Here is a 27,286-nt window from a genome sequence, read left to right as displayed (position 1 = left end):
GAGCTAGGGCTGCCCTGCTAGCCAGGCTCTTGTATAGAGGGGTCCCACCTATCTGCCAAGCCCAAGCTTTAGAGGCAGCCTGTGGAGAGGCACATGGTTTCCCCAGTGCAGTGGATGTTGGGCAGACAAAATCAGAATATCAGTCTAAGTAGAAGGAACAGTTAGGAGGGCCCAGGTGAGATACGGACTCTTACAGGGGTTAGAAAGGGGCTCTGGAGACACTCACCATTGCCTGCACAGAGGAGAGCAGAAAAAGGAACAACATGATGTTAAAGCTCCCCCAAGGGCATAAAAAAACCTTCAATGGCAACTAAGAGGTTCTTCCCTACAGTCCAACGTAGGGAACATAGCCCAAACCCCTCTGCCTCTATCTACTAAAAGCTGTCTTCAATTCAGACAGCTGGTCAGGGCCCAAAGCCTCAAGCTCCTACTCTGAGAAGAGTTATGCCACAGTGAAATATGGGCAAGGTTAAGAGATGGAGGAGGGAAAATAAGAAATGAATAAGACACTGCTGTCCAAGTAGTTAAGCAAAGAGGAGGTGGTGGGCTAGAGAGAGTAAGGATGAGAAAAAATAGGGAGAAAATAAATGAGGAAGAGAAAGAAGGGGAAACAGAAGACATGAAAGAAGGGAATAAAGAAGAGATGACATTAGAATTTATCTTCATCCAAACAATTTGATGAAGAGTTGGTAGGAAAAGAAGTACAAATAGAAAGGGAAAACATGATTGAGAAAATGGCAGAGGATATTTCCGTTCAGCCAACTAAGGAGGAAGAAACTGCTGAGGGCGGGGGAAACAGCAGAGAATGGAGAAGAAATGGGAAAAGAGATGGGTGGAAAAAACTGAATAAGGAGAGGAAAAGAGAAAACAGGAGCAGAAATGGTAACAAGAAAAAGGGTTCAATTCTTACTGAACATCCAGCTCTGGGAGAGGCTGGGCCACTCTATCCCCACTGTCCACTCTGTAGTGGCCAATTTCTTGAGCTGATCCTGCCTCAGGAAGTATAACCCAAAAGGTTATTGATCATCCTGGAGGTCCTGAGATCAGCTTTAACTCCCAAGCCCATTTCAATTCAATTCTACAAATTTTTATCATTACTTCTTAGTGCCAGACACTGATTTAAGGACTAGGGGCACGGAGATAGTCTAGAAAGCCCATACCTTGGGAGGAGGCTGTCACCAGACCTCCAGAAAGAGGCAGTACCAGCCATGTTCATCACATACTAAGCTCAATGATCTAGGTCAGAGCTAGAGGCAGTTTCCATTCTAAGTCATCAAAAAAGTCTGTAGAGACACCTAGAAGAACTAGATACATAGAAGACAACCACATAGTCCAGCTATGAGGGTCCAACCATAAATGTTCCAGGTGGGAGCTTGAGCTTTTCAAGAACCTTGTGCTCTAAACAGGGAGTGAGGTAAAACAAAGTCTCCCTGAAGCCATCACTAAGTCTCAGTCATTCTTTAAATGATGGATCTTCAGGCCAATACTTGTCACTAAATGGACCATTGCCAGTTCTGATGGCTTGCCAAGGCCCAACCGCGGATACCCGCAGGACACAGCCTAAGCCTGCACAAGAACCTCACTCACCAGATCACTGACAAGTGGCAGTGGCTTCTTTTTGCGTAGATCTGGCATGCTGTCGATGCCATAGAGTCCTCCAGCTGGCCTGAGGAGGGAAGAAAATATGTGAGAACCCTCAGTCCTGTCAATTTTCCTTGTTCACCTTCTCCCCAGAGAAAGACATGCCTTTGAGAGAGGAAAGGAAGACAGATGATGCGGGAAATAAAGCCATGAGATGATGAGTAATAGAATCTGCTCTCAGGGTGCCCCTACCCGTCTCCTTCTGTGGTTTTAGCCAAAGATCTAGAGCTCTTTTATCCCACAGTGACAGTTCGAGGCCCCTCTGTTTATCTGAAGGACCTTCTGCTCCATAAGGCAGGGTGGGAATTGATGGTTAAGAGGGCTCTTCTCCACACTCAGGTTAGAGACACTGCTCCCCAAAGCTAAGTCTCTCCTGGCCTGTGCTAAACAGAGTCCATAGGAATAGCTCTACAGAGGAGCTGCTGCAGAGGTGAGCAAGACTACCGAGTAATGACATGTACAAGGAGATCTTCTCTACCCGACTGAAAGAGCCACTATCTATCCAAGCCTCCTGAAGAAAAAGATTCTCCATGAAAAGAGGAGACTGCATAATAAAGTAGAGGCGGGGGAGGTGGGATGGGAGACTTCTAGAGGACCATTAAAGGCAGAGAGGAAAGACCATTTAGGAAAGAAACAGCAAAAGGACTCTGAGTACCTGGCCTAGCCCCATGGACACATCAATAGGGACCAAGAAAAAACTATAGCTGGAGCAACTTGGAGATTCCTAAAATTTTTATGCCCTATCTATGCTCATTAATTTTATTGTCCTTTGCCTGTTCTTCCATAATATATGCCATAAAAATATACAGAATGTCCCAAAAAAGAACACCATTTTCACATGAGATCACCCAGATTTTATCCCCAACTCTTCCACTGACTCTGTACATGTCCTCTGCCAGAATTCTCTTCTCTTTTTGGGTCCTGGTGTCACTTGTATAAAATGAGGGGGCTGAGCGAAAACATTTTCTGACCTTTCAGAAGCTGCTATTCTGAGCCTCAATGAAAAGAATTCATGTACTTGGTTTTAATGGTATAGGCGAAGAATGGAGCCACAAATTGATTCAAGGCCAGGAGCTGGAACAGGCAACTTACTACGTTGATTTCTAATAAAGGAGCTTCCTGAGTACAGGCAGCGAACTTTGTTTTCAATGAGACTGACAGACCTAGCTAGGGAAGTTCTAAACTTGCGGCAGCTTCCAAACACTAAGCTGAAGGAAGGAAAGACGACAGCAGGGAGGCATTTAGAAAACCACTGAATGGATCCATTTAAAAATAGCTCAGAGATGGTCCATTGGCATGCATGTATTTTACAATTATTCAGGAAAAAAGCTAAAGCCCTGAAGAAGGGCTATTGAAGAAGCAACTGGTGCCTCAAGTTTGTGGTTAATTCTGAAAGCTGTCATCTGCACGATTTAAGCTAAGAAGTTTTTGCAACACAGATGAGCTTTTGACAATAGAAGAAAGGGTAGTGCATGCACATGATTAACTCTTGATTTCAAAGATAAATCACAAGGAAAAGGAGCAGGTAAAAATGCAGTAGATAATTTTATGATCTGATCTTTTTTCTTCTCTGATCATAAGGGAGAGGAGGCAGCCACTGGGAATTCTAATGTCAGAAGGCCTTTGTGGGACAAGGAGAGAAAAAAGATCTTGACTAGCAATTGGCAGTGCATGTGGGAGGAGTGGGGGCAGAGAACTGCTTAAACTCTTTCCTCTCTTAAGAACAGTCAGTTAGTTACAAGCAGCAGTTGAGCAGCTTAAAATGACTCTGCTGCAATCACATGGGCCTGAGACTCCCAGACAAGAATCACAAACAGAACACACTGAGCTCATAAGGCATGCTACTTCTGTCTTGACTAGAGTGAAAGAATAAGGAGATGACTCACAACAGCCGAAGCAGGACAGAGCCCAGGGAGAAATCTTATCAGCCACATACTATCAACAATGGAATGGAAAGGAACTCTTCCAATGCAGGTATGTTTCTGGTTTCCTCATTCTTCTGCCTAAAGAGTATCACCACTATGATGCAATGGATCAGCAATTCCAGAGGCAAGAATGGGGGAGCCCTCAAGCTTCCTCCCCTGCACCAGGGAACCACTCCGCAAAGTTCTGTCTTCTGCCTCTAAGGAATCAGTTTGTAGAGTTCTCTCCTCTGCCCCAGAGAACCAAACAGCCTCCATGGTGGAACATCTTCCTTCCCCAGGATCAAGCTTATGAAGCTGTTTTTCCTATTTCCCAGGGGAAAAGCTAAAGGCAGCATGAAAGTCTGTACAAAATCCAAGCCCTGGCTGGCGTAGCTCAGTGGATTGAGCGCGGGCTGGGAACCAAAGTGTCCCAGGTTCGATTCCCAGCCAGGGTACATTCCTGGGTTGCAGGCCATAACCCCCAGCAACCGCACATTGATGTCTCTCTCTCTCTCTCTCTCTCTCTCTCTCTCTCTCTCTCTCTCTCTCTCTCTCTCTCTCTCTCTCCCCCCCCCCTTCCTTCCCTCCCTAAAAATAAATAAATAAAAATCTTAAAAAAAAAGAAAGTCTGTACAAAATCCACAAAAACCTGGCAAGGAATCACTTACCCTTCTGGGAGCCACTGGGGCAAAGAGGAGTCGCCATCATCTGGAATCTTTAAAAACAGAAAAAAGTTAGATCCTAGGAAAGAAGGGAGATGGCCATCTTTCTTTGGTCAGGCTGTGAGCAATAAAATAGGAAGCTGAGAGAAGTGTAGGTCACACACACGATGTGGTGACATAGCCAGCCTGATGTCTACGCCAGTGCCCTGATTAGCCAAAGGCAGCAATCAGGCTGCTGAAAGGAGCAGTACTTCACCTCCCCTGTCCCCAGTGAGTAGGAAGGATATAGGCCCAGAGCACTGAGGTCCCAGGGTTAAAGTTCATGGGGACCGTAAGAGCTGCTGGAACTCATGTCTCCCTCACACAACCCATTAGTATATTAACTGTAACAAAAGCCAGGAAAAGGGTCCATGTAGGCTTCCAGGCCTCACTCATTAAAGAAAAAAGACAACTTCATATAAAGTCTGGTCTTCTTCCAGCTATAGTCCTCAATTCCTTTGGCTGCCCCAGAGTCAGACCTGGTCTTTCGAAATTCCTATCTCACCTTGTGATTTGATTTGGCTTCGGTGCCTCGAAGCCTGAACTCATTGACACTGAGTACACTCTACATCTGATAGCTCCTATATAATCAGAGAATCCAGGACAGATTAGACACTTGGATTATGACTCTGGTGAATTTTATGAGTTCTCTAATGAGAAGTTGATCACTGAGGTACCAAATGATTCAAGGAAGGAACAGGTCAAAACAATTTTTAAAGGTTTCTTCACTGAAAAAAAGAAAAAAGGCAAATTCTTCAGGCAGTATATAGAGAGTTCCAAGCTGCCAGGGCTCTCCAGAGAACCAATGGTAAATGCTGTTTAGGCTCAAGGGACTTAGTGCCAGCAGGTGTGGGGCTTCCTGCCCTACCTTGTTCCCCTTGCCCCCAACAACTTCCTTGCCACCTGAGACCTGGGCTCCCGCTAACTATCCTGGAGCAAACGAGTGCCAGTAAGTGGGGGGGGGGGGGGGGGGTAGGTAGAAGTAAGTTGCTTTGTACAGGGAGTGAAGTTCTGGGAGAGCTAAAGATGAAGTTATAGACAAATGAGGCAAGACACAGTAACAAAAGGAAGAGTAGGACAGGTTAATGGGAGATGTAAAAATGGGCTGTAGGCTCAAAATGAACTTTGGATTTAGGACCCTTCTCAGTAAAACCCTTCCCAGGTTGTCTGTGCTCTGACCAAGCCTATTTGCCTCCTGTCCTTGTCTGCAGTTGGAATACTGGTAATGAAAGTGCCAGACCCAAAAGGCAGCCAGGAGTGGTTGAAGCAAGTCTCCCAAGGTTGCTTGTGAGTGGCAGCCATCCCTAAATCCCCAGATCTTTCGAACCAGAACATCTTTTCCATTTGGAAGCAGTTACTATACTTAGCAGATTTTTATTTCCTACCTAGAAAAAAAAAGTCTTTGGGAGCCAGAGTTTACTGGCTCAGACCACACACATTTCCTGTGCTTACAGGATACAGTGGGCCTGCAGAAGCCTGCAGACACAGCACACAGCATGCGCACACAGTGCACTGAAGGAGGGGTAGGGGGTGGAATGAGGTCTCGAAAAGTACCCACAGGAGGTTCATTCAAACACACAACTTGTGCCTGAGAGATACACGAGGTGAGCCTGGATCCTGCACAGAGGGCTATAGAATATGTGCACACACCCATTTGAGAGAGGATTCAGTGTTCACCACGGCCCAAATCACAGGCAAAGCAAACCCTCCCAGTCTTCAAGAACCAGTGCTTGCAGGCACAGAGCATTAGTATAGTACGCATTCACATGGCATAGGGAACCACATCACAGGTCTACAGAAGCTTGTGCTCACAAAGAGGCCAGGAAATCTGCTCAGCAGCACATTCACACTTAGGGCCCCAGGGAAGAGGCACAAAGTGCTCGTAGCAACTCCTGCTCTCAAATGCAAAGTGTGTATGCATGCTGGGACGGTTCACAGCATATGCCAGGCTGCAGCAACAAGTAGAAAGTGGACACACATTGTGCAAAATAGGAGAGTTAGAAGGGCAATCAGTGTCTGGGGGAGTCAAACTGAGTACGAGTATAAGCACACACATGCTACATTGAATGTGCACCATGCTGGCACACATGTTCTCACACTGTGCTCTGGGGACGTCTGCAGGAGCACACACAAGCATGGGGCATGCACACAAACTGCTTTCAGGAAAAACAGACTATCTGCCACCAGCCAAAGCTCAGAGACACACACACCACGCCCCGGAGGGCAGGATAAAAAATAGACAACAAAAAGGCCCAAAAGGCCAGAGGCACAACCTGAAGGGTTCCTCGCTTTCCTTCTGCAAGGAGAGAAAGAGCAGAAAAAAAGGGCAGAGATGTTAGTAGATTCAGTCCTATAGCAGGGAACCCAAAGAAAATGCCAGCTAAACCTTAAGGGACATGGAGGAGAGGGGGAGGTGCTCTGAACAACTGGGCAGTTCACAGCCCAGCTCCCAGAATCCTCTATTTGCTGGGCCCTGCTTTTTAGTTTAGAACATCCCAGGTTGGTCACTCAAACCAAAGGACAAAGTCTGCTGGGGGATTTCCTATCACCCTGTTCCCCTTTCCAAAGTAGTCTGCATGCAGGGTCAGGGTCACTAGGGCTATCAGGGCTGCAAGACCATCTTTGTTACCAAGGGTCACTCCAACAGGCTATCTGAGATGGCTGAGCAAAGGGTGAGTTTATTCCTTCCTCAGGAAGTATATGAGCTCACTCCAGATCTGGGTAAGTCCCCAAACCCGAAAGGCCTGGTGGCTGAACCCTTTCCATTTTAATGCAGGGTCAGTCATGCATTTGCCTAGCAAGCCCTGGCCTATTTTCCCAGAGCCTAAGTTAACTTAGGCCACGTTAAGGCCTGGAGTTAAGGCCAGGACCAGGGTGCTCAATGGTTATAGACTTGAGGCCATCAACTGACCACTGCCCTAACAGAAGTCACCGTGATCTGGACGATAAGACCATGACTACAATCCCAGGCTTGATTATCTACCAAATCCAGAACAACACTCCAAAGGAAATGGACATTTCCAGAAGGATCCAGGTAAGTCACAGTAGAAGTATGAAGTTCAGAGATTTCTCCTTTCCTATTCATCAGAGACTACATTGCCTTCTAGGCCACACATAAGCCGACAGCCCTTCTCCTGTACAGAAAGTCCAATGGGGCCCATTGGCTCCCCACCCCTCCGCTTTCTTTTCCCTCTCTTTCTAAGACTCACTGACGTTACATAACAAGTAGAAGGGAGAATCACAGAAACTACTTCATAAATTCCCAATTTTTCAAGCCACTCATGATGACCTAATGGGTGACCCCACTTGACAGAAGAGTCAACTCAGGAACAGAAATCCCCCCAAACAGCACAGCTACAGGAAGATGGGTCAGATGAAAAATGCCATCCAGGCATTTACCTCCTGGATGGGCAGGGGGTGGGGCATGTCTCTTCTACATTTATTCCCTACCCCCCTGAAAGCGCTCTGTTCCCTTTGAAAAGAAAATTAGGCAAGAAACACTTTAATTGACCCTATGACTCAAATTAGAAAGTTTCTTTTCTCCACTGCCTCAAATACATTTTACACATCATGTCAGTTACTTTGATTGTTCCTTCTGTTCTTCCCAGAGTTCCCCATTATGCCAAAAGGATAAAATCCAATTTGTTGCCCAGGCCATCGAGGCTCTCCTGATCTGGCCTCTCACATCTACTGGGTGGACCCCAACTTTATTCCTAAGACCTACCTCAAATGTCAATGCCTCTGTAAAAATTTCTTCACCTGCCTTTCCATCATATGCCTGTGGTACCCACACTTCTATAACAGTATGTTGCCATTACTGTTTCATTATCACTGTAATTGTCTATATAAATGTCCACTGTAATTGTATAAACATCCCCCTTTATACACTGTAAATTTCTTGAAAGTAAGAATTTTATATGCATACATAAATAGTGAAAGAAACCTAAACTTTCAGGACTTAGAAGGCAACACCTTTTCTAAGAAAATGTCTCTCGCCATCACCAGAGAAAAGGTAGCTCATTTAGCCAGTAGTGTGTACTATTTTCCAGACACCAAGGAATTGTTCTACTAGCTCTTTAGTTGTCCCACCCACTGAACATTAAAACACACACACACACACACACACACACACACACAACTTTTCTCATTAAGAACTGAACTTTTTGTGCTTCCTAACTTCCTAAAATGGCTTAGGATTTTTCCACTCAGCTTTAGTTTTCAGTTGAAGTGGTACATATCTAAGGAACACCCACTTTGTGGGAAAATCCCTGACCCCTAAGAATGGCTTTGGTCTTCCAGAGAGTCCCTTTTATGAGGGTGACATAGTTTTCATTGTTAAAACACTCTTAACTCCCTTACAGTTGGGGGTCAAAATATTTGAGGGACTGAGTTTATTTTAGCCTGCATTTCCAAATTCAAAATAGGCATTTTGGTCCCAGAATCTGGAACTATATATACCATGTCATATGTGATAGGGACTCTGCTAAAAAATTCATGTTGGAGGAAAAGATAATGTCCCCTGTGATCATGCTATAGTTGCTATTAAAATTTCATAAAAGGTTATGGTAAGGCCTCATTGATAAAGAGGCATCTAAGCAGAGGCCTGCAGGAAATGTGTAGAGATGCTATTCAGAATTCTAGGAGAAAAGGATTCCAATCAGAGAACATACAGTCAGTGCAAAGCCTGAGGTGAAAGCATAATCAGTATGAAGGACAAGCAAGCCCGAGACAGAGTGCCGGCTCAAATACGGCTCTGTCGGCCATTATAAACACATTGTCTTTCATTCTGAGGGAGGCAGAAAAATCACTGGCAGGTTGTAAGCAGAGAAGTGGTATGATCTGACTCATGTTTTATAAGGATTACTCTGATTGTTGTGGGGAGAACAGACTGTAGAAGGATGAGGGTAGAAGCCGGGAGACCAGCTAGACTTACGTAATCATCTAGACAAAAGAAAACGGTGGCTTAGACAAGGATGGCAGTGGTGGAGATAGACATAGCGGTAAAACTTAGGGTTATTGGGGTTTTTTTTCTTTCTTTTTTTAGGTAGAGCAGGCAGACTTTACCAATTGGTTGGATGTAGGTTGTATGAGAAAAGAAGTCACGATTGACTCTGGATTTGGGCCCAAGCAGCTGCAAGAATGGTGTTGCCATTTACTAGTAAGGAAAATGGTAAGAAAAGCAGGTTTGGCAGGGACTTGAGGAGCCGGATCAGGAGTTTGGTTTTGAATATGTTAAATCTGCAATGCCTATTTACATCCAAAGGAGGATGTTAAGTAGATGTGGAATCTGGTGTTCATGAACATTCTGGGCCAGAGATATAAATCTGGGAATGCTTATGAAACTCATGACGCTGGAAGAGATTACCTAGGAAACAAGTACAAATTTTTTTAAAAAGCAGTGAGGACTGAATCCTGAGATACTACAAGGTTGGGAAGATGAGGAGGGACCAGCAAAGATGGCTGAGAAGAAATGGTCAATAGCATTGGGGGAGAACCGAGACTGAGGGGTCGGGTGAAGGAAGTATTTCCAAAAGAAGGAACTGAGGCACACGGACAGCCTATAGATCAATGGAAGAGAATTGGGAGTCCAGAAATAAACTCTTACACTTATGGAGTTGACTTTTGACAAAGATACCAAGACTATTCAATGGGAAAAAAATTCTCTTACAGGAAATACAGCTGAGAAAATGGGATATTCACAAGCAAAAAAATGAAGTTGTACCCCTATCTCACACCATCCACAAAAACTAACTCAAAATTAACACACCTAAACGTAAGAGCTAACACTATAAAACATTTAGAAAAAAAACAAGAGTAAATCTCTCTGACCTTAGAATAGATTATGGTAGAATGCAAAAGAACCACCAACACAAGAAAAAATAGATAAATTGAACTTCATCAAAACTTCATTTAAAACTTTTGCACTCTACCTCATTATGAGGGCTATTAAAACAAAACCAGGAAGTAACAAATATTGGCAAGGATGTGGAGAAATTGGAACCTTTGTGCACTGCTATGTGAAATGGTACAGCCACTGTGGAAAAAAATATGGCAATGCCTCAGAAACATCAGAATTACTATATGATCCAGCAATTCACTTCTGGGTGTATAAGGTCTGTCTAGAAAAAGTTTGGCCATTGTTAATACAACGAGAATGGTTTGAACAACATCGACATAACCTAGCAACCAAGGAGAGTGGACTGGAATGCACATGTGTGAACAACGACAACTTCACTGTACTAGTTGTTGGGGAGAATAGACACCATTGAGTGAGCATGTGTATTGGGTGGCCATCACATTCAAAATGACTGAGCAAGTAGAGCAATGAATCCACATTGAATTTTGTGTTAAGTTTGAATGTGTTCCTCTACAGAAACTATTTCAATGCTTCAGAAAGCTTTTGGGAAGAATGCAATGAGTGCAAACCAAATAAAAGTGTGACACAAACACTTCAAAGATGGTCGAGAATCTGTTGAAAATGGTCCATATTCTAGAAGGCCTGCGACAAGCAGAACACTTGAGAATGTTGAACGTGTACAGGCTGCAATCAGAAAGATTGACGACTGACTGTGTGAGAACTAGAAGCTGATCTGGGGATCCCAAAAACTACTGTGTCTGAGATTTTGATGCAGGATCTTGGCATGAAATGTGTCATGGCAAAATATGTTCAGCGGCTTCTGCTACCAGAGCAGAAGGAACTTTGTGCTGCGGTTGGGATAACTGAGTGCCTACTTTGGAGAAGACTAAAGCATCATTGTCCTATGTATGATGTTTCTTTTTAAAAAATATTTTATTTATTTATTTCCAGACAGAGGAGAAGGGAAGGAGAAAGAGAGGGAGAGAAACATTAATGTGTGGTTGCCTGTTGTGCACCCCCTATTGGGAACCTGGTCTGCAACCCAGGCACGTGCCCTGGCTAGGAGTTGAACCAGTGACTGTTTGGTTCACAGGCTGGCACTCAGTCCTGTGAGCCACACCAGCCAGCTGTACAATGTTTCTTGTATCTTGTAGCTTCTTCAATAAAAGTGTCTATTTTTCATAGTTTGTGGCTGGATACTTTCTGGACAGACTCCATATACCCAAAATAAATGAAAGCAAGGCTTCAAACAAATATCTGCACACTCATACTCACAGGGGTATTATTCACAATATCCAAAAAGAGGAAGTAACCCAGGTACCCATCAATAAGTGAATGAACAAAATGTGGTATACGAGTATATACATACAGTGAAATACCATTCAGGAAGGAAATTCTGACACATGCTACAATCTGGGTGAACCTTGAAGACATTATGCTGAGTGAAATAAGCCAGTCACAAGAGGACCAATGTTTGATTCCACTTGATATGAAGTTATCTAGAGCAGTCAAACTTACGGAGGCAGAAAGTAGAACAGTGGTTGTCAGTGGCTAGGGGCGGGGAGGAGAATATGGAGTTAGTTTAATGGATGCAGAGTTTCAGGTGGGGAAGATAAAAAAATGTTCTGGAGGTGGATGGTGGTAATGATGGCACGAAAATGTGAATAAACTTAAAATGGTTAAAATGATAACTTTTTGTTATATATGTTACCACAATAATTTTTTAAGATTTTATCTATTTATTTTTTTAGGGAAAGTGGGAGGGAGGAAGAAAGAGAGGGACAGAAACAACGACCTGTGAGAGAGACATGGACTGGTTACCTCTCGCACACGCCCCACTGGGGATGGGGCCTGCAGCCCTGACCAGGAATCAAACCAGCAACCTTTTGCTTTGCAGGACAATGCTCAACCGAGACACATTGGTCAGGGCCACAATAAATATTAAAAAAAAAAAATTTAGCCCTGACTGGTATGGTTCAGTGGGCTGGGTGTCTTTCTACAAGCCAAAAGGTTTGACTACACTTCAGGGCACATGCCTGGTTTGTAGGCCAGTTCCCCAGCTGGGGGAGAGTGAGAAGCAACCAATCATTGTTTCTCACCCTCTCTCTTTTCCTCTCTCCCCATCTCTCTAAAAATAAATAAATAAAATCTTTAAAATAATAAATGAAATATTTATGCTTCAAAGGATATCATAACACCCCCCCACACCCAATAAAGAGTTGTTGAGTTACTAGAGATTTGGGGGAAATATTTACAAAACATATATCTGATAAGGAACTTATATCCAGAATATATAAAGAACTCTAGCAACTCAACAAAAAAGACAAACAACTCAATTTAAAAGTGGGTATAGGATTTGAGTAGATATTTCTCAAAGAAAATACGAAAATGGCCAATAAGCACATATGAAGATGCTCAACATCATTAGACACTAGGGAAATGCAAATAAAAACCACAATAAGATACTGCTCACACCCACAACGATGGCTATAATAAAATATACAGACATTATCAGGTACTGGCAAAGATGTGGAGAAATTAGAACTTTTGTGTTTCTGATGGGAATGTAAAATGGAAATTGGAAGAGTTTGGCAGTTCCTCAAAAATGTTAAACAGATTTACCATATGAACCAGAAATTCTACTTCTAGGTGTGTGTGTGTGTGTGTGTGTGTGTGTATCTCCCCAATAGAACTGAAAACATGCTCACACAAAAATTTGTACACAAATATTCATAGCAACATTATTTTTAACAGCTAAAATATGGTTTAAAAAAAAAACCCAAATGCCCATGAAATGATGAGTGAGTAACAAAATGCAGTATACTCACACAATGGAATATTATTTGGCCATAAAAATAAATAAAATACTAACATATGTTACAGCATGACTGAATCTTGAACATTATGCTAAGTGGAAGAAACCAATCACAAAAGGTCACATGTGGCCTTTGTATGAACCCATGTACACACAATTTCCAGAATAGGCAAAGCCATGGAAACAGAAAATAGATCCATGGTTGCCAGAGGCTGGAGGCAAAGGGGATTGAAGAGTGACTGCTAGTAGGTGAAGTGCTTCTTTTTGGAGTGATGGGAATGTTCTGGAATTCATAGTTGCATAACTGTGACTATACTAAAAGCCACTCAATTGTACCCTTTTTAAGGAATTTTAAGGTATATAAATTATAACTTAATATAGCTCCTATAATAAAAAAGGAAGTAATCAATATGTCAAGTTGCTGATTGATGAAAAAGGAGACTGGACAAGGAATTTAGCACTATGGGAGTGGTTAGCTGATGGCCTTGAGAAAAGCTATTTTGATGGAGTGGCAGTAATGATAGAATTTTTATATAATGTACATGACAGTACTTATAACAGTGCCTAGTATATACTCCCCCTAAAAGAAGAAGGATGAAAAGTAGGAACTCAAACTAATGATAAGCAACTACTCATAAGCTTAGGGCCTAAAAGGTCTCAAGCAGAGCAGTGAAGAAAGCTGACGTTTCATTGTGGCAGCAGCCACTGTTACACTGAATCAGTTCACCAGGATAGGGTGACTGCACTTGTGGACTCTGGGACAAGAGCCAGAGGCCAGCCTGCGTGCTCACCTTGTTCCATCCCTCCTGCTCTGTGGGAGGACTGGTGCTGGAGCCAGGCCCGGACCCAGCACTGGAGGGATGCTGCCACTCCCTCTGCAGCCCACAGACCAGACTGGATCTTGGCTTGCTTGGTGACTGATGCTTCAGAACACCTCCTCCTTCTCATTGTCACTGCTGTTGCCACCACCTGCTTATCATAGGTACCCAAGGTCCCGCCTTCCCCAGCAGGATGTCAGCCCAGAAGGGGAAGTTTGCAAGCTGAAGAGTCAGACCCAAGTATCCTGGGAGCTCATACAAACATCAACTCCTCTGAGGTTCAAGGAGTTAGTAAGAAAGTACTGCTTTGATATTTGTTGTTTCTACTATTGCTGTAATATAATAATTTCTAAATGCCAAAGGAGAAGGAAAAAGGACCGTGAAGTTAACAAGAGGGAGAGATCCTTTGCAGCTGAGAAATTATAGAAAGCTTCCTGGAGGAGGGGATGTTTTGGTTGCATGCTGAAGAACTGAGTAAGTTTTACTAGACTCATATGGTGAACACAGCACCTCAGGCTAGAAGGAAGCATGTACATGTGAATAGGCTGAGGACAGAAAGTACAAGGCGAATTGGTGAGACAGCAAAGTTTCCTTTGGGGGGAGTATAGTGGGACAATGGGAGATAAGCCTGGCAGTGTAAACTAGAGACCAGTTGTGGTCATCTTAAATGCTAAGTGAAGGAATTTAGATTTTTTGATAAGCTATGGGGGTAGCTCTAGGGATATTTGAAAGGAATGTGACATGATTTAAATGTTTCATTTTTAATTTAATTTTATGATTGATATTACATTCACTGGACTAAAATTCTAAAAAAAAAAGGGTATGTAGTAAAAAAAAACTCATCCCATTAGTTTTTCATTTCATACCTCTCTCCCATTGGCAATTATGGATGAGTTTTTTTATGCATCTTTGTTACCCATTCTATGCATATATAAATGGACGCTATGGGTTTGCATGGGTATTTTTTCCCTCTCTTTTTTATACAGCTGTAAGCATCTTACGCATAACGTTCTGCACCTTGTTTTATTCATACATCAATTTATCTTATTTTTCTATTTCAGAAAAAAGCTACCTCATTCTTTTTATAGCTACATGGTACTGTATCCCACTGTTTAGACATCCCAACAAGATACTTAACCAGTGTTTCTTAACAAACATTTAGGTTGATTCCAATCTTGACTATTAAAAACAATGCTTCAGAAATAGCCTGGAACAGATGTCCCCTCTGTGTGTGGAAATATACCTGCAGGGTACATTCCTGAAAGTGGTGCTGGGGCTCAAAGGGTATATACAATTTTGATAAATTCTGCCAATTGCCTTCCTTGGGTTATACTACTCATGTACACTCCCATCCCACGAGCAATGTATACGTGCCTAGTCCCTCACATCTTTGCCAACATAATATGTTTCATAATTTTAATTTTGACTTCGAAAGGTTAATCAGGTTATATGCATAAGAGGACAACCCCATTTACATTTAAAACTAGATGAGTACAGCATATGCTGTTTGGATAAATTTAATTTTTATTGGGGGAAGTAATTTTAAAGCTACATATCTCCATACTGCCTAGAAAAAAGTTTTTTTATATTCCTTTTAGTCAAAACCATTCCAGACTCCAGTTGTTAGGTGAGCTGCCTCTGGCTGGAGATGGGAGATTGGGACTAGGACTTGGGGAGGCAGAGTCAGGCCCTTGGGCAGGGCCAGCACTGTAAGCACGTCCTAGACAGCTCCGAGGCAGAGATAAGGCTCTGTGTTATCAAGTCCAGAAGTAGGAAGAAGACAGGTAGGGATAATGAAAATCCCCAGAGTGGCCTATGAGGTGGAGAAGCCCCATCACCCGCTGGGGAAATAGCACTCTTATCTCAGCAAGAAACCCTTGGGAGTAGTTTTTAAATGCAACACAGGGCTGCATAGCCCCTCCGGTGCCTAAGAGCAATATGCCTCATGCCCCGCTTCTGCCTCTCACCCCACACCTACTGTACACCAGAATATCCTAAAAGTTCTACAGCTGTGAACTACTTCTGCCCAGATGTTCCTATCTCTTTTGAAAAGTTACTTTCTAAAGCTCTCCACCATCCTCCTCCAGTAGACAGGCAGCTCTTTAGAGCAGGAACTCCTTTCCTGCTGTTTCAGAACCCTCTTTCACTCTTTATTCCCATGGGATTAGCTTAAAATCTATACTCAAGTAGTTTAGACTGATTCACGCTGTGAACCTCCCCCTTCACCTTGTGGAACTCACCACCAAGCTAGATCTTATGCTGGCCACGTGGAGGCCATACCCAGCTGTGGCCCAATGAAACAGAGATTCAGAATACCTGGGTGCGTGTCTTCTACCGAGAGATGATTTGCCTTCTGTACCAGCTCATGCAAAAGTTTTTTCTGCCTCAGTCTTTTCTCTCTCAGAACATTTTTAAAATTGTTGATGCACCTGTTGAGGTAGATGGTCTCTGCACACACTTGCTCTAAACTTAGTCTGCCCTGCGTGGGAGATTCAGGCCTGGGACAGGTCTCATTGTCCAGGCCTTGACCTGGAGCCACAATCAAACCTGGCAATGAACATGCAAGAGGTGAGTTATGAGAAGCCAGAGAGGAGGTGCTGGGACCCTGAGAGGCTGGGTCTCCCTGTGTGGCGCCCACTCTGCCAGAGACCACACTGAGCAAGCTCTCGCTCCCCTGACTCTCAGGGCTCTCCACAGAGAGATCCTGGGCGCCCCCTGAACTCACTGTCCCAAGAAGTCTATCACTGTTCTCTGACTGGGAACAACTCTCATTGCTTTCTGGGTCCTCGGGACTGATGCATGCACCATTCTCCAGCTTCTGGAACACTCCCTGCAGAGCTGAACGAAAGTGATGAATTGCTCGGCCCAGTTTACTTGTGTAAAACTTAATTTCTATATCTTCATCCTCCTGCGAGTCCCCCACACAAGAGGACTTTTCAAAGACATCTTTAAGGGCCTGAGCAGCACGTTCCTCCTCTTCATTCAAGTCAATATGAACCATGTCACCAAAAGTCTCAGGCCTTATGATAATTTCCTCCATCATACTGTCACAGCTCAGAGCTGCAAACCTTCTGGTCTTGTCTGTTAAGAGGTCCTCTAGTTGCTTTGAGCTCAGAATGTCAAGCCCAGCTTCACAGGCCAAGAGATTTTCCTCTGTCTTCAACAACCCAGATAGTGATAGGCAGCTGCTGGCCTCACTTTTATCACTGTAGTTGTTTTCTCTTTTTGCTACTTCATATGCTTCTAGTCCTTGACTACACTGTTTGAAAACCTGGGATTTCCCAGCATCCTCCTCTTTTGGGATCAACACCAGGGAAGGTTCCTCAAACTGATGGAGGGCAGACAGAGAAGCCTCGCTCCCTGTCCTTGCACAGCTGCCACTGATGACTTGGGATGTTTCTGATGGTCCATTTACTTCACTCCGGGGCTTAGACAAGTCACTTGGCTTTGCTAAATTGTTCTTGAGTGGGAAGCAAAGGCCTTGTTGCTCAGGGGTCAAGGATTCTCTATGTTGATTCTGGGCTCTTATTTGATATGCTCCTGTTATGGATTCTGCTGTTTCAGTCTGAAGAACCGGTTTGTCGGGGATTAAAGAATTTGAATTATGATCCTGAAGCTGTTGTTGCAAAAATGACAGAGACTCCTTTGGGGAATTCTGATAACACTGTGACCCGGCTGGTTCTTCTCTGATGGCAATCCGGACCCCTGCACTCTGCAAGAGTATGGATTTCTGCAAGATGAAGTCTCTGTGCTCTAGATGGGCAAGCTTCACAACAGTGGGCCGGGGGGCTTGGGCTCTACCTGCCCTGTAAGCCTCTTTGATGTACCTGTTGCACTGCATGCCATTAACACAGAGGTGCTTGGCCAGGAAGCTGTGTACCAGCTCCATAGTATTTTCACCATCTTGTTCAGGAAGTCCATACAGATACAGAATGGCTTCCTCACCAAGTGTGTCCACATGGGGCTCCTGGACCTTTCCTCCTACACCCACCTTGGCCAGGGAGCTGCTGCCCACCTGTAAGCCTTCTATTTCACTCAGAACTGAGTCTACACAGCTAGAGACTTCATCCACTGAACCCTGGACTTGACTCAAGTGTTGCTGCAGCTCAGCAATCTCAGTTTGGAGACGACTGATGCCTCGCAGCTCTCTGATTATATAGTCTACTACATCCCCCACAGGCTCTCGCTGTTCAAGGCTCCAGCCTTGGCCCCTGGACAAAAGGGGCTTGGTTTGATTGCTCTCTGAGGGATCTTGGCAGCTGGTGGTAATGCTGGCAGATGAGAGGTCCTGAGAGCCAGACCCTGAGGCACAGGCTGTGGAGCCCAGAGGAAGCAGGCAGCCGGCCTCTTGTCCAAAGTTGCAATGCTGGGCCAGGTCCCCATCCCTATCCCCATCAATGGCTGAGGCTGTTGACCCACAGCAAGGGGGCAGGGGGCTGTCCTCTGGTAAGGATCCAGCAGGGCTCGAGGACTTGCTCTTGATGCCACACACAGTCTCTGCCTTGCCCTTATCTGGGGAAAGTCTGGAGGAGGATCCCAAGGTGACCATGATTTCTTCCTCTGACTCTTGCAACAATCGCTTCATTTTCTCCCTTAGGGTCTAAGGGATTCTCTGCTTCTTCCTCTTATTTCTGGTCAGGGTGCTTAACAGAGATTGCCTTGGAAGGCAATACCCTGTCCTGCTCTTTTCAGTCTACTTCTAGCAATCACTGCCGGCTGATGCCTTGGGCTTAGCCCACAGTGTTGCCCAGAATGGTCCCATGTGTGGTCTCCAAACCTGGCACATGCCCCTGGGATCCTGGCTTGACTCTTATCCTGTAGCTAGTGAAAAAGGAAAACAGTGCACTCAGGTCAGAAAGCAGCAGGGGAACTTTAACCTGAATCAAACTGTCAAGCAGGAATAAGAATGTTATCTTCTAAGACTGTGGAAGTCAACCCTGACCTGTCTCCCAGTTCTGGCCTTAAAGGCTGTAGGCAATCAGTTCTCTCCCCTTGGCTTCCCATCAGAGTATTGGTGCAAAATCAAATCAAGTCCTTGTGTCCTGGGAAAGTATCCAAAGGCATCAGGATTGACACAAACTTCTGGCATGTGGATGAGCGTGAGGTCAACGAGTAACTGAACCTTTACAAAATTCAACACTAGGGTCTGGCTAAGGAATGAACAAATAGATGCTCAAACACCAAAGCTCAAGTCACGTACACAGTGAACAACAAAGACAAGACAGGGAATGTTATTATTTATTTATTTGTCCTAGTTGCTTGTTCTGGTGGAGGCTCAGCTACTCAAAGGTTCACTCCTGCCTATAGCAGAATGATAGCAACCCTTTACTGAAGAAAGGGCCATGGCAAGTATTTAAAACTGGGGGCGGTGGGGATTTTTTTCTACATCTAGTTCTAGAATGAGGTGGACAGTGTGAGCTACTCACTGTCCAGGCATTTAGTATGCTTGGATTAGAGGGCCACATGCCCAAAGGCATACTTGATGGCTATACATCTGAGGGTGAAAGAGGCTCAGGCTTAGCCAGAGTCCTGAGCTCCATTTAATAGTCCCCAAGGGCTTGGTGCAGCCTAATCAACACACAGGATCGGCTTTCCTGGTCCACAGAGTGTCTGGTCTAATGCCTCCTTCAGAGTGCCAGGTGAAGTGATTTTTCTAGCACTGTGCACTCCTGGAGTAAGAGAGGGTTACTCTTGCCCTCTGACTGGCTCATAACGGAAGGTAGGAAGTTGAATCTATCACAGAGGGCTCCAGGGTGCTTTGCTATTCTCCAAAAAAGTAAAGACAGACCTGCCACTAATCTTGACCCTACACCCTAAGCTACTGGTGCCGGTACTACAGAGGCGAAGATGACTATTACCTTATGTGGGGTGGGCATCCACTCCCTTTCTCCTGGAAACGTGCAGAATGTAGGAAAGGAGCAGAGCAGAGGTCCAAAGGGGAAGGCAGAGAGCCCAGGAATGCATGGGACTGCCAATATTCTGGCTCTGCTGGGTTTCCTTGGGAAGGGTAAAATCAGAGATGGTTTCCCCGTTTTCTAGATTTAATCAAGATTTCTAAGTCTTTTCACCCCCTGCCTCCTTTTCTTTTTCCAGTACTCAAGTTAACCCCAAAGGGGAAAACTGCATGTGAAGAATACAAAATGAGAACCCACATGACAGTTCATTTTCAGGGAACACCACTGTCTAGGGCTGGTGGGCCTGCAAGTTAAAAGCACTGTGCCTTCCCAGACTAGGAAGGCCCAGAAGGATGAGTCACAAGACTTGGGATAAAGATGAAGCTGACCCCTTTTACTGGAAATAACTAGGCCAAGAACCAAGAGACAGAAATTAGATTAATTCCCATTTCATTTCTTCCCTTCTCTCTAGCTCATCTAAAGACTCTACTTCATCTAGGAATTCCTCATCTAAGAACACTACCCATTCTCTGAGGCATTAGAGAGACCAATTATTGCTTTTTTTAAAGACTTTATTTATCCATTTTTAGAGAGGGAAGGGAGGGAGACAGAGAGAAACATTAATGTGCAGTTGCTGAGGGACCTGGCCAGCAACCCAGGCATGTACCCTGACTGGGAATCGAACCTGCGATGCCTGGTTTGCAGCCTGCACTCAATCCACTGAGCTATGCCAGCCAGGGCCAATTATTGCTTTTTAAACATAATGTTTTACTCCAGTGTCTCAAGGGGCTGAGATCAGCCAGATCCCTAGTCTGCCCAACTCAATCTAGTCTGAGAGAGACAGAGAGAGAGAAAGACAGAGAGAGAGTGCTCTATATTCATAACAAGAACTCCTGGATCTTCAGCTTAGCACCCAATTGTCTAAGTAGCAAAGCCCCCGATCCTAGGACTGACTCATAAAATTCCTTCTTTCCTCCAACATGTACAAATTTTATATTTCCAAAATCACCCCTTTCTCTTCTCCTCAACTATGCAAGGTACTAGCACCCAGTATTAGCTTTGAACAATGTCCTTAGCCCTAGAAGGGCTGGAGCTGGCAATTAGCCTTTCAAGGTGAAAGGCTGCTTCCTGAACCAAGATGAAAGCTCTGCGTACGACCACATGAAGCCACGAGCAAGTGCTTCTATAGTAAGAATCAGGAGACTTCAGTTTGGGTCATTCCTCACCAGTGACCTTTGATTAACACCTGACCTCTCTGTGCCTTGGCTCCCTCATCTGTAAACTGAAGAAGTACAAATGTTATAAAGGTAAAATGTGAGGCTGGTAATTAGTAAACTATAAAGCACTGCAGTGTTATTATCACCGACATGGCAAGTTCCTCAGACAAAGAAGCAGGGAAACTAATATCTAAGCCAAACATGCAACCATCTAAATAGTATGATATGAGTGAACCGTGACTTCTATCCCAGCCCCAGGCCCCTACCTTTCCCAGCCTCTCTAATGGTCTACAATACTGCCTGAAATCCCACCATTACAGTGACATTCTTTGTTAGCCCTGCTTTCTTCTAGAAGCTTTTTTTTTTTTTAAGGTAAGAAAAGGGAGGAGCAAAACATTCAATTCCCAGTATTTCATTCAGGTGACAAGAGGCTTGCCGTTCTCCTTAAGACAGCCTGAAAGCATGACTAAGGGGCAAATAGCTACAGGAGACAAGCTTTTCCTTTCTAATGCTGGTGAGGCCCAGAACTCATTTCCAGGACCTCCAAGGTCAGCCTCACTTTGGTCCAGATGAGGCATTTTTCCAGGAATAAAAATGAGGCTGATTCTCTTGCTATTGCTTCAGTGCAGGCTGGGTTGACTTCGGGCCTATCTGCTCCTTCCCCTCACATCAATACTCTAGACAGTCTCGGACTAGCTTCCTGGACATCTTGCTGGCGTCCCCTCTAAGAGTGCAGCGCCTACAACACTTGCTGGCCAGCCATATGGGGCAACTGGCACAGCCATGTGTTCAGAGGGCCCTTTCCCATGGCCTCCTGAAGAACTGAAGGCAAAGCTGCTTGGTTTTCTGTTAATGACAAATAGGAAATTTCCAAACAAGCTACCACAGCAACTTCTCCTAGCCCCAAAGAACTTTGCTTCCATGTTAAACAAACAAACAAACAAAACCCTCTAAACCATCTTCTGAATTGCTAGTCACTGTACCTGGATGAACACTGAACTTAAAAATCACCTCCTAGGAATATGGGTTCCTTAAAGGCATAAATCCACTCAGTCATCCAAATATTTAAGTTCTGAAGCAAGGGACAGACAGAGCTCAATATGATGCCCAGAGAAACTAGTCTTTCTGCTCAGAACCCAACAGGATACCAGAAGCCAGAGTGGGTCGAAGGAGCAACCCACAAAGCCAGGAGGCCCAATCAAGGCCACCTCCTTCCCCAGCCTCTCTTTGCTACTGCTGTCCATGGGAATGAAACAGCAGGGGCCAAAGTATGAGGACAGTTTGATCTCTAAATCAAATCAACAAATGTGCAGGCACTAAGCTGTACGCCAGGGATGTAAGACATCCCTGTTCTTTAGTATATTAAGGTTTGGAGAGGGAGGTGGGCATATAGACAATCACAAAATAAAGTAATGCATGTCAGAGTAGAAGTTGTAATAAAAATCAAGCATTTGATTCTATGGATGTGGAGTGTGAAGGTAGAGAGAGGCTCAGCAACACCTGGACAGGGAAGGCCATAAAGAAGTAATATTTGAGCTGCTAGGATAAGGACGCCTTGAGGTCCACCTGCCTCAGACCTGGCCCGCTAGTCGCCTCTAGTACCCTCCAGGTCCTGTCACTCTGCCCTATCCTGTTGGCCAGTCTGCTCTAGTCGAATCTCATGTAAACTCTCTCAAAGATCACCATACTTTCTTGTCATCTTTTCCTAAGGAATGTCTAAGGCTAAAAACAACAAAGCACACCTTTCAAGAAATATTTGTGTTTGAAAAGGGAACACATCAAAACAAATGAATGAATCAAAAGCAATAAAGCTTCAATGATAGAAAGCTGAGAAGTATGGCAAGGGGGAAATTCCTTAAAGCACACTGCATCAGCACCAGCCTACCCAAAGTCATGAGGAAAAAACCCCTTCAGTTTTCTGAAATGGCTCTTTTATTTCTCTCTGACTTATCAAATAAATGTAATTTAAAATGTGTGTATTCCTACTAAAATTGCTCCTGACCCAAATCTTGGCTCTGAGAACACAACTGGGGGGCCTCCGGGAACATGCCAGGACTCTGTGTGTATCAAGCAGCCTCTCACTTTGTGTGAAACAAGCTCAAAAAGCAGAGAGCCAAGAGCTCTGAGCCCCCATGCCTCCCTGGGGTTAGATCATCCTCGGGCCATTCCACAGTTATGTTATGTGGCCAATATGGTAGGAGAAATGGTAGGATTATGGTAGGATTTCTAGGGCCACAGCAGGTAGGGGTCCACAGGAATGGATGCTACTCTCTGGGAAAGAATCAATGCTTACAGAGAATCCTGTCAGAGAAAATGACCAGGGTCACGAGGTATGAAGAGTGAGATTAGCCATGTGAAATGAAAGAATGCCCTAGATCAAATGCCGAGCAAGGCCAAAGGACTGTAGCTCGTAGGACTTGCCACCCTTCTTCACCAGCTTTAGGAGGAACCCCACTTATGGGCCAAAAGCTGGATGCTGTGAAGGAAAGAAAACCTCAAGCGATGTATCCAAGAGGGGAAAGCGAGTCCCGGGTAATATTCAGTAAGTTACTCTGAGTCCTCTTTCTGACTAGGCTCCTGACCCTGGGCTCTGTTTAGTCCAGTTTTAAGCAAGAATTCTGCTGGATTCTTTAGTGAAAATTCCCCACTTCTGATATCTGACCAAATTCCTTATCCCCCACCCTAGCCTGCCTCAAGCAAAAATCCTGTCAAATTGGTTTAGCCAGACTCCCCCTTACCCCTTACCTACTTACCCCTGATATTTCCTCTCAGAAATTTTTATCCACTTTCCCTTGACCCTGCTTTTGGCTATAAATTCCCACTTTCCCTTGTCTTCAGAGTTGGGCTCAATCTCTCTGCCTCATTACAACACCTGAAAGTAGTAGTCTCCCTGAATACATTCTGCCTTACCATCTTCAACATGTGGTCAGAATGTGTGTCAGAACAGCATTTTCTTAAGCACGCGCCATGCTCTCTTTTTCCCTTATTCCCTCCTGGCTCTTGTGAGCAGGCTACAGGAGGCACGTGAGCAGGAATCTGGCCTGGAACACCCCCACGCTCCCCCACAAGAAAACCCTTCATTCTCTATCACCTTACTCTGCTATAGTTTCTTCATAGACCTCGTTACCATCTGACCCATCATATATTTGTTTGCTTGTTTATTATCTGTTTCTCCCCCACCTCTCTATCCTAAAACGGCAGCAGGGACTCTGCTTTGCTCATTGCCACATCCCTAGCACCTAGAACAGTGCCTGGCACATAGGGTGCTCAGAACAAACAGACAAAAAAATCCTGCCATAACAGGAACCAGAACACAACAATCAGGAAATGTTAGAAGAGTCCTTCAGACCATACGTAGGCCTAGAATCTCACACTACACTGTGAACTAGCCAGTGCAGTAGTAGTTTTGTTCAGCTATCACAGCGTTTTTCTTAATTTCAAATTTGAAAGTCTTTAGTCTGAGTAGCTACTTAGCTTCTCAAAAGCCCTATTCCTTAACTTGCTAACCTTTGACCTAAAATGATACCCCTGTTGTTGTTGTTCATCTGTTTTCCAATGCAGACCCCTCACTGGGAGGTTCTAACTCAAGGACTCCAGTGCATTGAAAGATGTGCCTTATTGGTTTGTGAATTCCCAGTGCTGACCACAGAGCCCTACCAGGCCAAGCATGCAGCCTGGTGCACAGTGAGAACTCAGTGCAATGAAAAAATAAATGAGTGATAGGAGGGCTGAATTAGGATCCCAGTCTCCTAACTTCTAGCTCACTTCTGTTTCCGTAACAACACTTAAGTTCTAAGTTAGTTTCTTTCTAGATTGATGGTTCACAATCCTTTTTTCATTGTAAACTTCTTGACAGGCACATTTACAATTTTCTGGGTGCTCACTCAGGATAAACAAAGGGGGTAGTGGCAGCACCAGCCTCTGCTACAAGCGGGTAATTAGCTGGTATTGCTCCAGCCTCTGAGCCTGGAGGAAGAAGCCTGGCCACAGCCCTCATTAGCCCCCAGGATTGCCATTTTGGGGCTTCCATTTGCCTTCTGGCTGGAAGAGCTGCCCTGATCTTCGTGCTGAGGACGAGTCTGCAGCAGCACTGTCCAACAGAAATATGATGTGAGGCACATACGTAATTTAAAAAATTCTAATAACCACATAAAAAGATAAAAAGAAACGGGCAAAATTTATTTTAATAAATTTTATGTAACTCATTATCCAAAATACTATCCTTTCAATGTGTAATCAATATAAAAATTATTAATCATATATTTGCATTCCTGTTTTTCATACTGAGCCTTTGAAGTCTGGTACGTACCTTGTATTTACAACACAGCTCAGTTTAGACTAGCCACCCCACAAGTACTCAACAACAACATGTGGGCGGTGGCTACCATACTGGACAGCACAGGTCTAAAAGGTTGGGGCGGGGGACACTCTGAAGAGACTTCAAAACCTGGCAGCAGATGCTCGCTGCAAAGGGCAGGCTGTCATCTGAGGGGCAGCAGGATGCTCTGTTCTTTCATTCATTCTTTTACCTGCTCACCCTGATCCTAGCTGGAAGCAGCTTATTTCCATTTTGTGACAGGTTCAGTCCTTTCCAAGGCTGCAAGGAATGAAGTATTAAGACCCTGACCTGCAGAGGATGAGACATTTCTTCTCTCAACCTGACCCTTTCTAGATACTTTGTAGCTCTATGTAGCTTCTTTCCAAGATGCTGAACAAAACCACAGGATAAACCTAGTTCCTTCAACAGAAGCTACTCCTTATCTCACAGGAAAGAGCATAATCTCAACACAGCTGAGTGAAAGATATGCTATCCTCCACAACTCACACTAGGGGGACACGTAACAATAGTGAAATTATGTTTGTTTTGAATGTTACAGTTATATGATTCTTATTTTATCATCACAACAACCCTGTGAAATAGGAAAGAAAATTTACTTTTCTGATTTCATAAATGAGAAAAATAAAGCAGAGAGGCTAAAAGTCACTTTGACTGGGAGTTAAAAGGGAGTCTTCAATCTATAAAGTTAGTGCTGTCTTGGCTACACATTCATGACACAAATGGATGGATTATCTATTATGCATGTGTACACACACTCAAGAATGAGAAAACTCAAGATGACTTTTCTATTTATATGGCACATATGCACACATGAGGGGGAAGAATGTATACATTGGACAGGACACTATACACACATATACGGAAAATGGAAAGGCTTCTGAATATACACAGGCATATACAAGAATAGGAAAGTAACCTGAATACATGCCAACATGCGTGAGATAAAGGGGCAGCTATCTCGGTATGTATGCACATGGCTTGTGTATATTTATATAACATGAATGAGTTCTCTGCATGTATGTACAGAGGAATGGACAGGTTATCTATAAACATGAACATATCAAGGGGCAGAAACAGATCATTTGTATATAAGTGTGTGCACATCCAGAGAGGCAGATGGATTATTTTTATATACATAAAGGAGAGTACCGAGGAAGAATGGATGGTCAGATTATCAGCATACAAACACGTGCACGTGAAGATTCTATCCTCAGTGCTGAGTATACTATTTTTCACTCATTATAATGACCCGCACCAGCAAGTTGCTCAAGCAGTTATATAATTAATGTAGCTGTTCCATATTCCACCCACAAATGCTTTGCTTTTGTCCCTGCTTGTCATTCAAAGTCAGTAACACACTCCATATCACTTACCTTGCTGCTGCAACCAAAATAAGAGTTAAGGAAATTCAAAAAAAACACATTAAAGCACAAATATTAAAGTTTTAGAATGCAAGTGTTATCTTTAAGAGGAAATCCATTCAGAAGCACTCCTCGGTTTGACTGAGAAGCCACAGGATGAACTTTCTCAGCCACAGTACGGCTGCTTGCCCAACCGACGAAAAGAGCCAAGGAGCTATTATTCTCAGCTCCATCCAGCTGGCTGGCTCCACGTAGCAAAGTTGATGATAGGAACAATGCCCCGAAGAGAAATCCGCTCAGTGAAAGGCTGGGCAGGAGTCTTGCTGACTACAAATCTAGGAATCCAATCTGGTCCACACCTCTCTGCTGAGGGGAATTCTGACGACCAGCCTACTGAAAGCAATAGCAGCCAAACTTCAACAGGATGTGGAATTCTAACTCAATGGATTCCGGGCTTTGAGACTGAGACAGAAAGCAGGGCAGCTCCTGCTCCTGCTGCTGCTCCTCCTCCTCCTCTCCAGCTGCTTCCTGCCTGCAACCTCCCATAGGGCACCAGCCCTCCTCACACGTTCCTGGAGCGCACACCCCCTTCTCCAGCACACTCACACACACACAAACCTCTCCAGCAAGCTCACTCATACACCCTTCGTGAGTGTCTCTCCCTCTCGCTAAATATAGATCTTACTCTCTCCCCTCCCCCGTTTCTTCCCTGCGTTTTTTCTCCCACCCTCCTTCTTTC

General features: G+C 44.3%; 1 protein-coding gene across 18 annotated transcripts in view; it reads right to left on the bottom strand.

Annotated features, from left to right (window-relative positions):
• UNC13B (unc-13 homolog B) overlaps window positions 1–27,286 on the bottom strand; it is a 204,561-nt gene that overhangs the window by 33,056 nt on the left and 144,219 nt on the right. For 8 of the 18 annotated variants that reach the window (XM_036021879.1, XM_036021884.1, XM_036021883.1 and 5 more), the window contains 3 exons: window positions 4,214–4,260; window positions 1,588–1,666; window positions 227–232 (listed from right to left, as the gene is read on the bottom strand). In XM_036021879.1, the coding sequence (XP_035877772.1) occupies window positions 227–232; window positions 1,588–1,666; window positions 4,214–4,260 (132 nt within the window). Of the gene's footprint in view, window positions 1–226; window positions 233–1,587; window positions 1,667–4,213; window positions 4,261–6,519; window positions 6,543–16,052; window positions 18,334–27,286 lie in introns of those variants that run through there. The other 10 variants (XM_036021881.1, XM_036021886.1, XM_036021892.1 and 7 more) reach the window with 4 other exon arrangements.

This window comes from Phyllostomus discolor, chromosome 3 (genome assembly GCF_004126475.2).
Source record: "Phyllostomus discolor isolate MPI-MPIP mPhyDis1 chromosome 3, mPhyDis1.pri.v3, whole genome shotgun sequence".
Lineage (NCBI taxonomy): Eukaryota > Metazoa > Chordata > Mammalia > Chiroptera > Phyllostomidae > Phyllostomus > Phyllostomus discolor.
The sequence above is the reverse complement of the archived record's forward strand: the minus strand, read 5'-3'. Positions and strand labels throughout refer to the sequence as shown.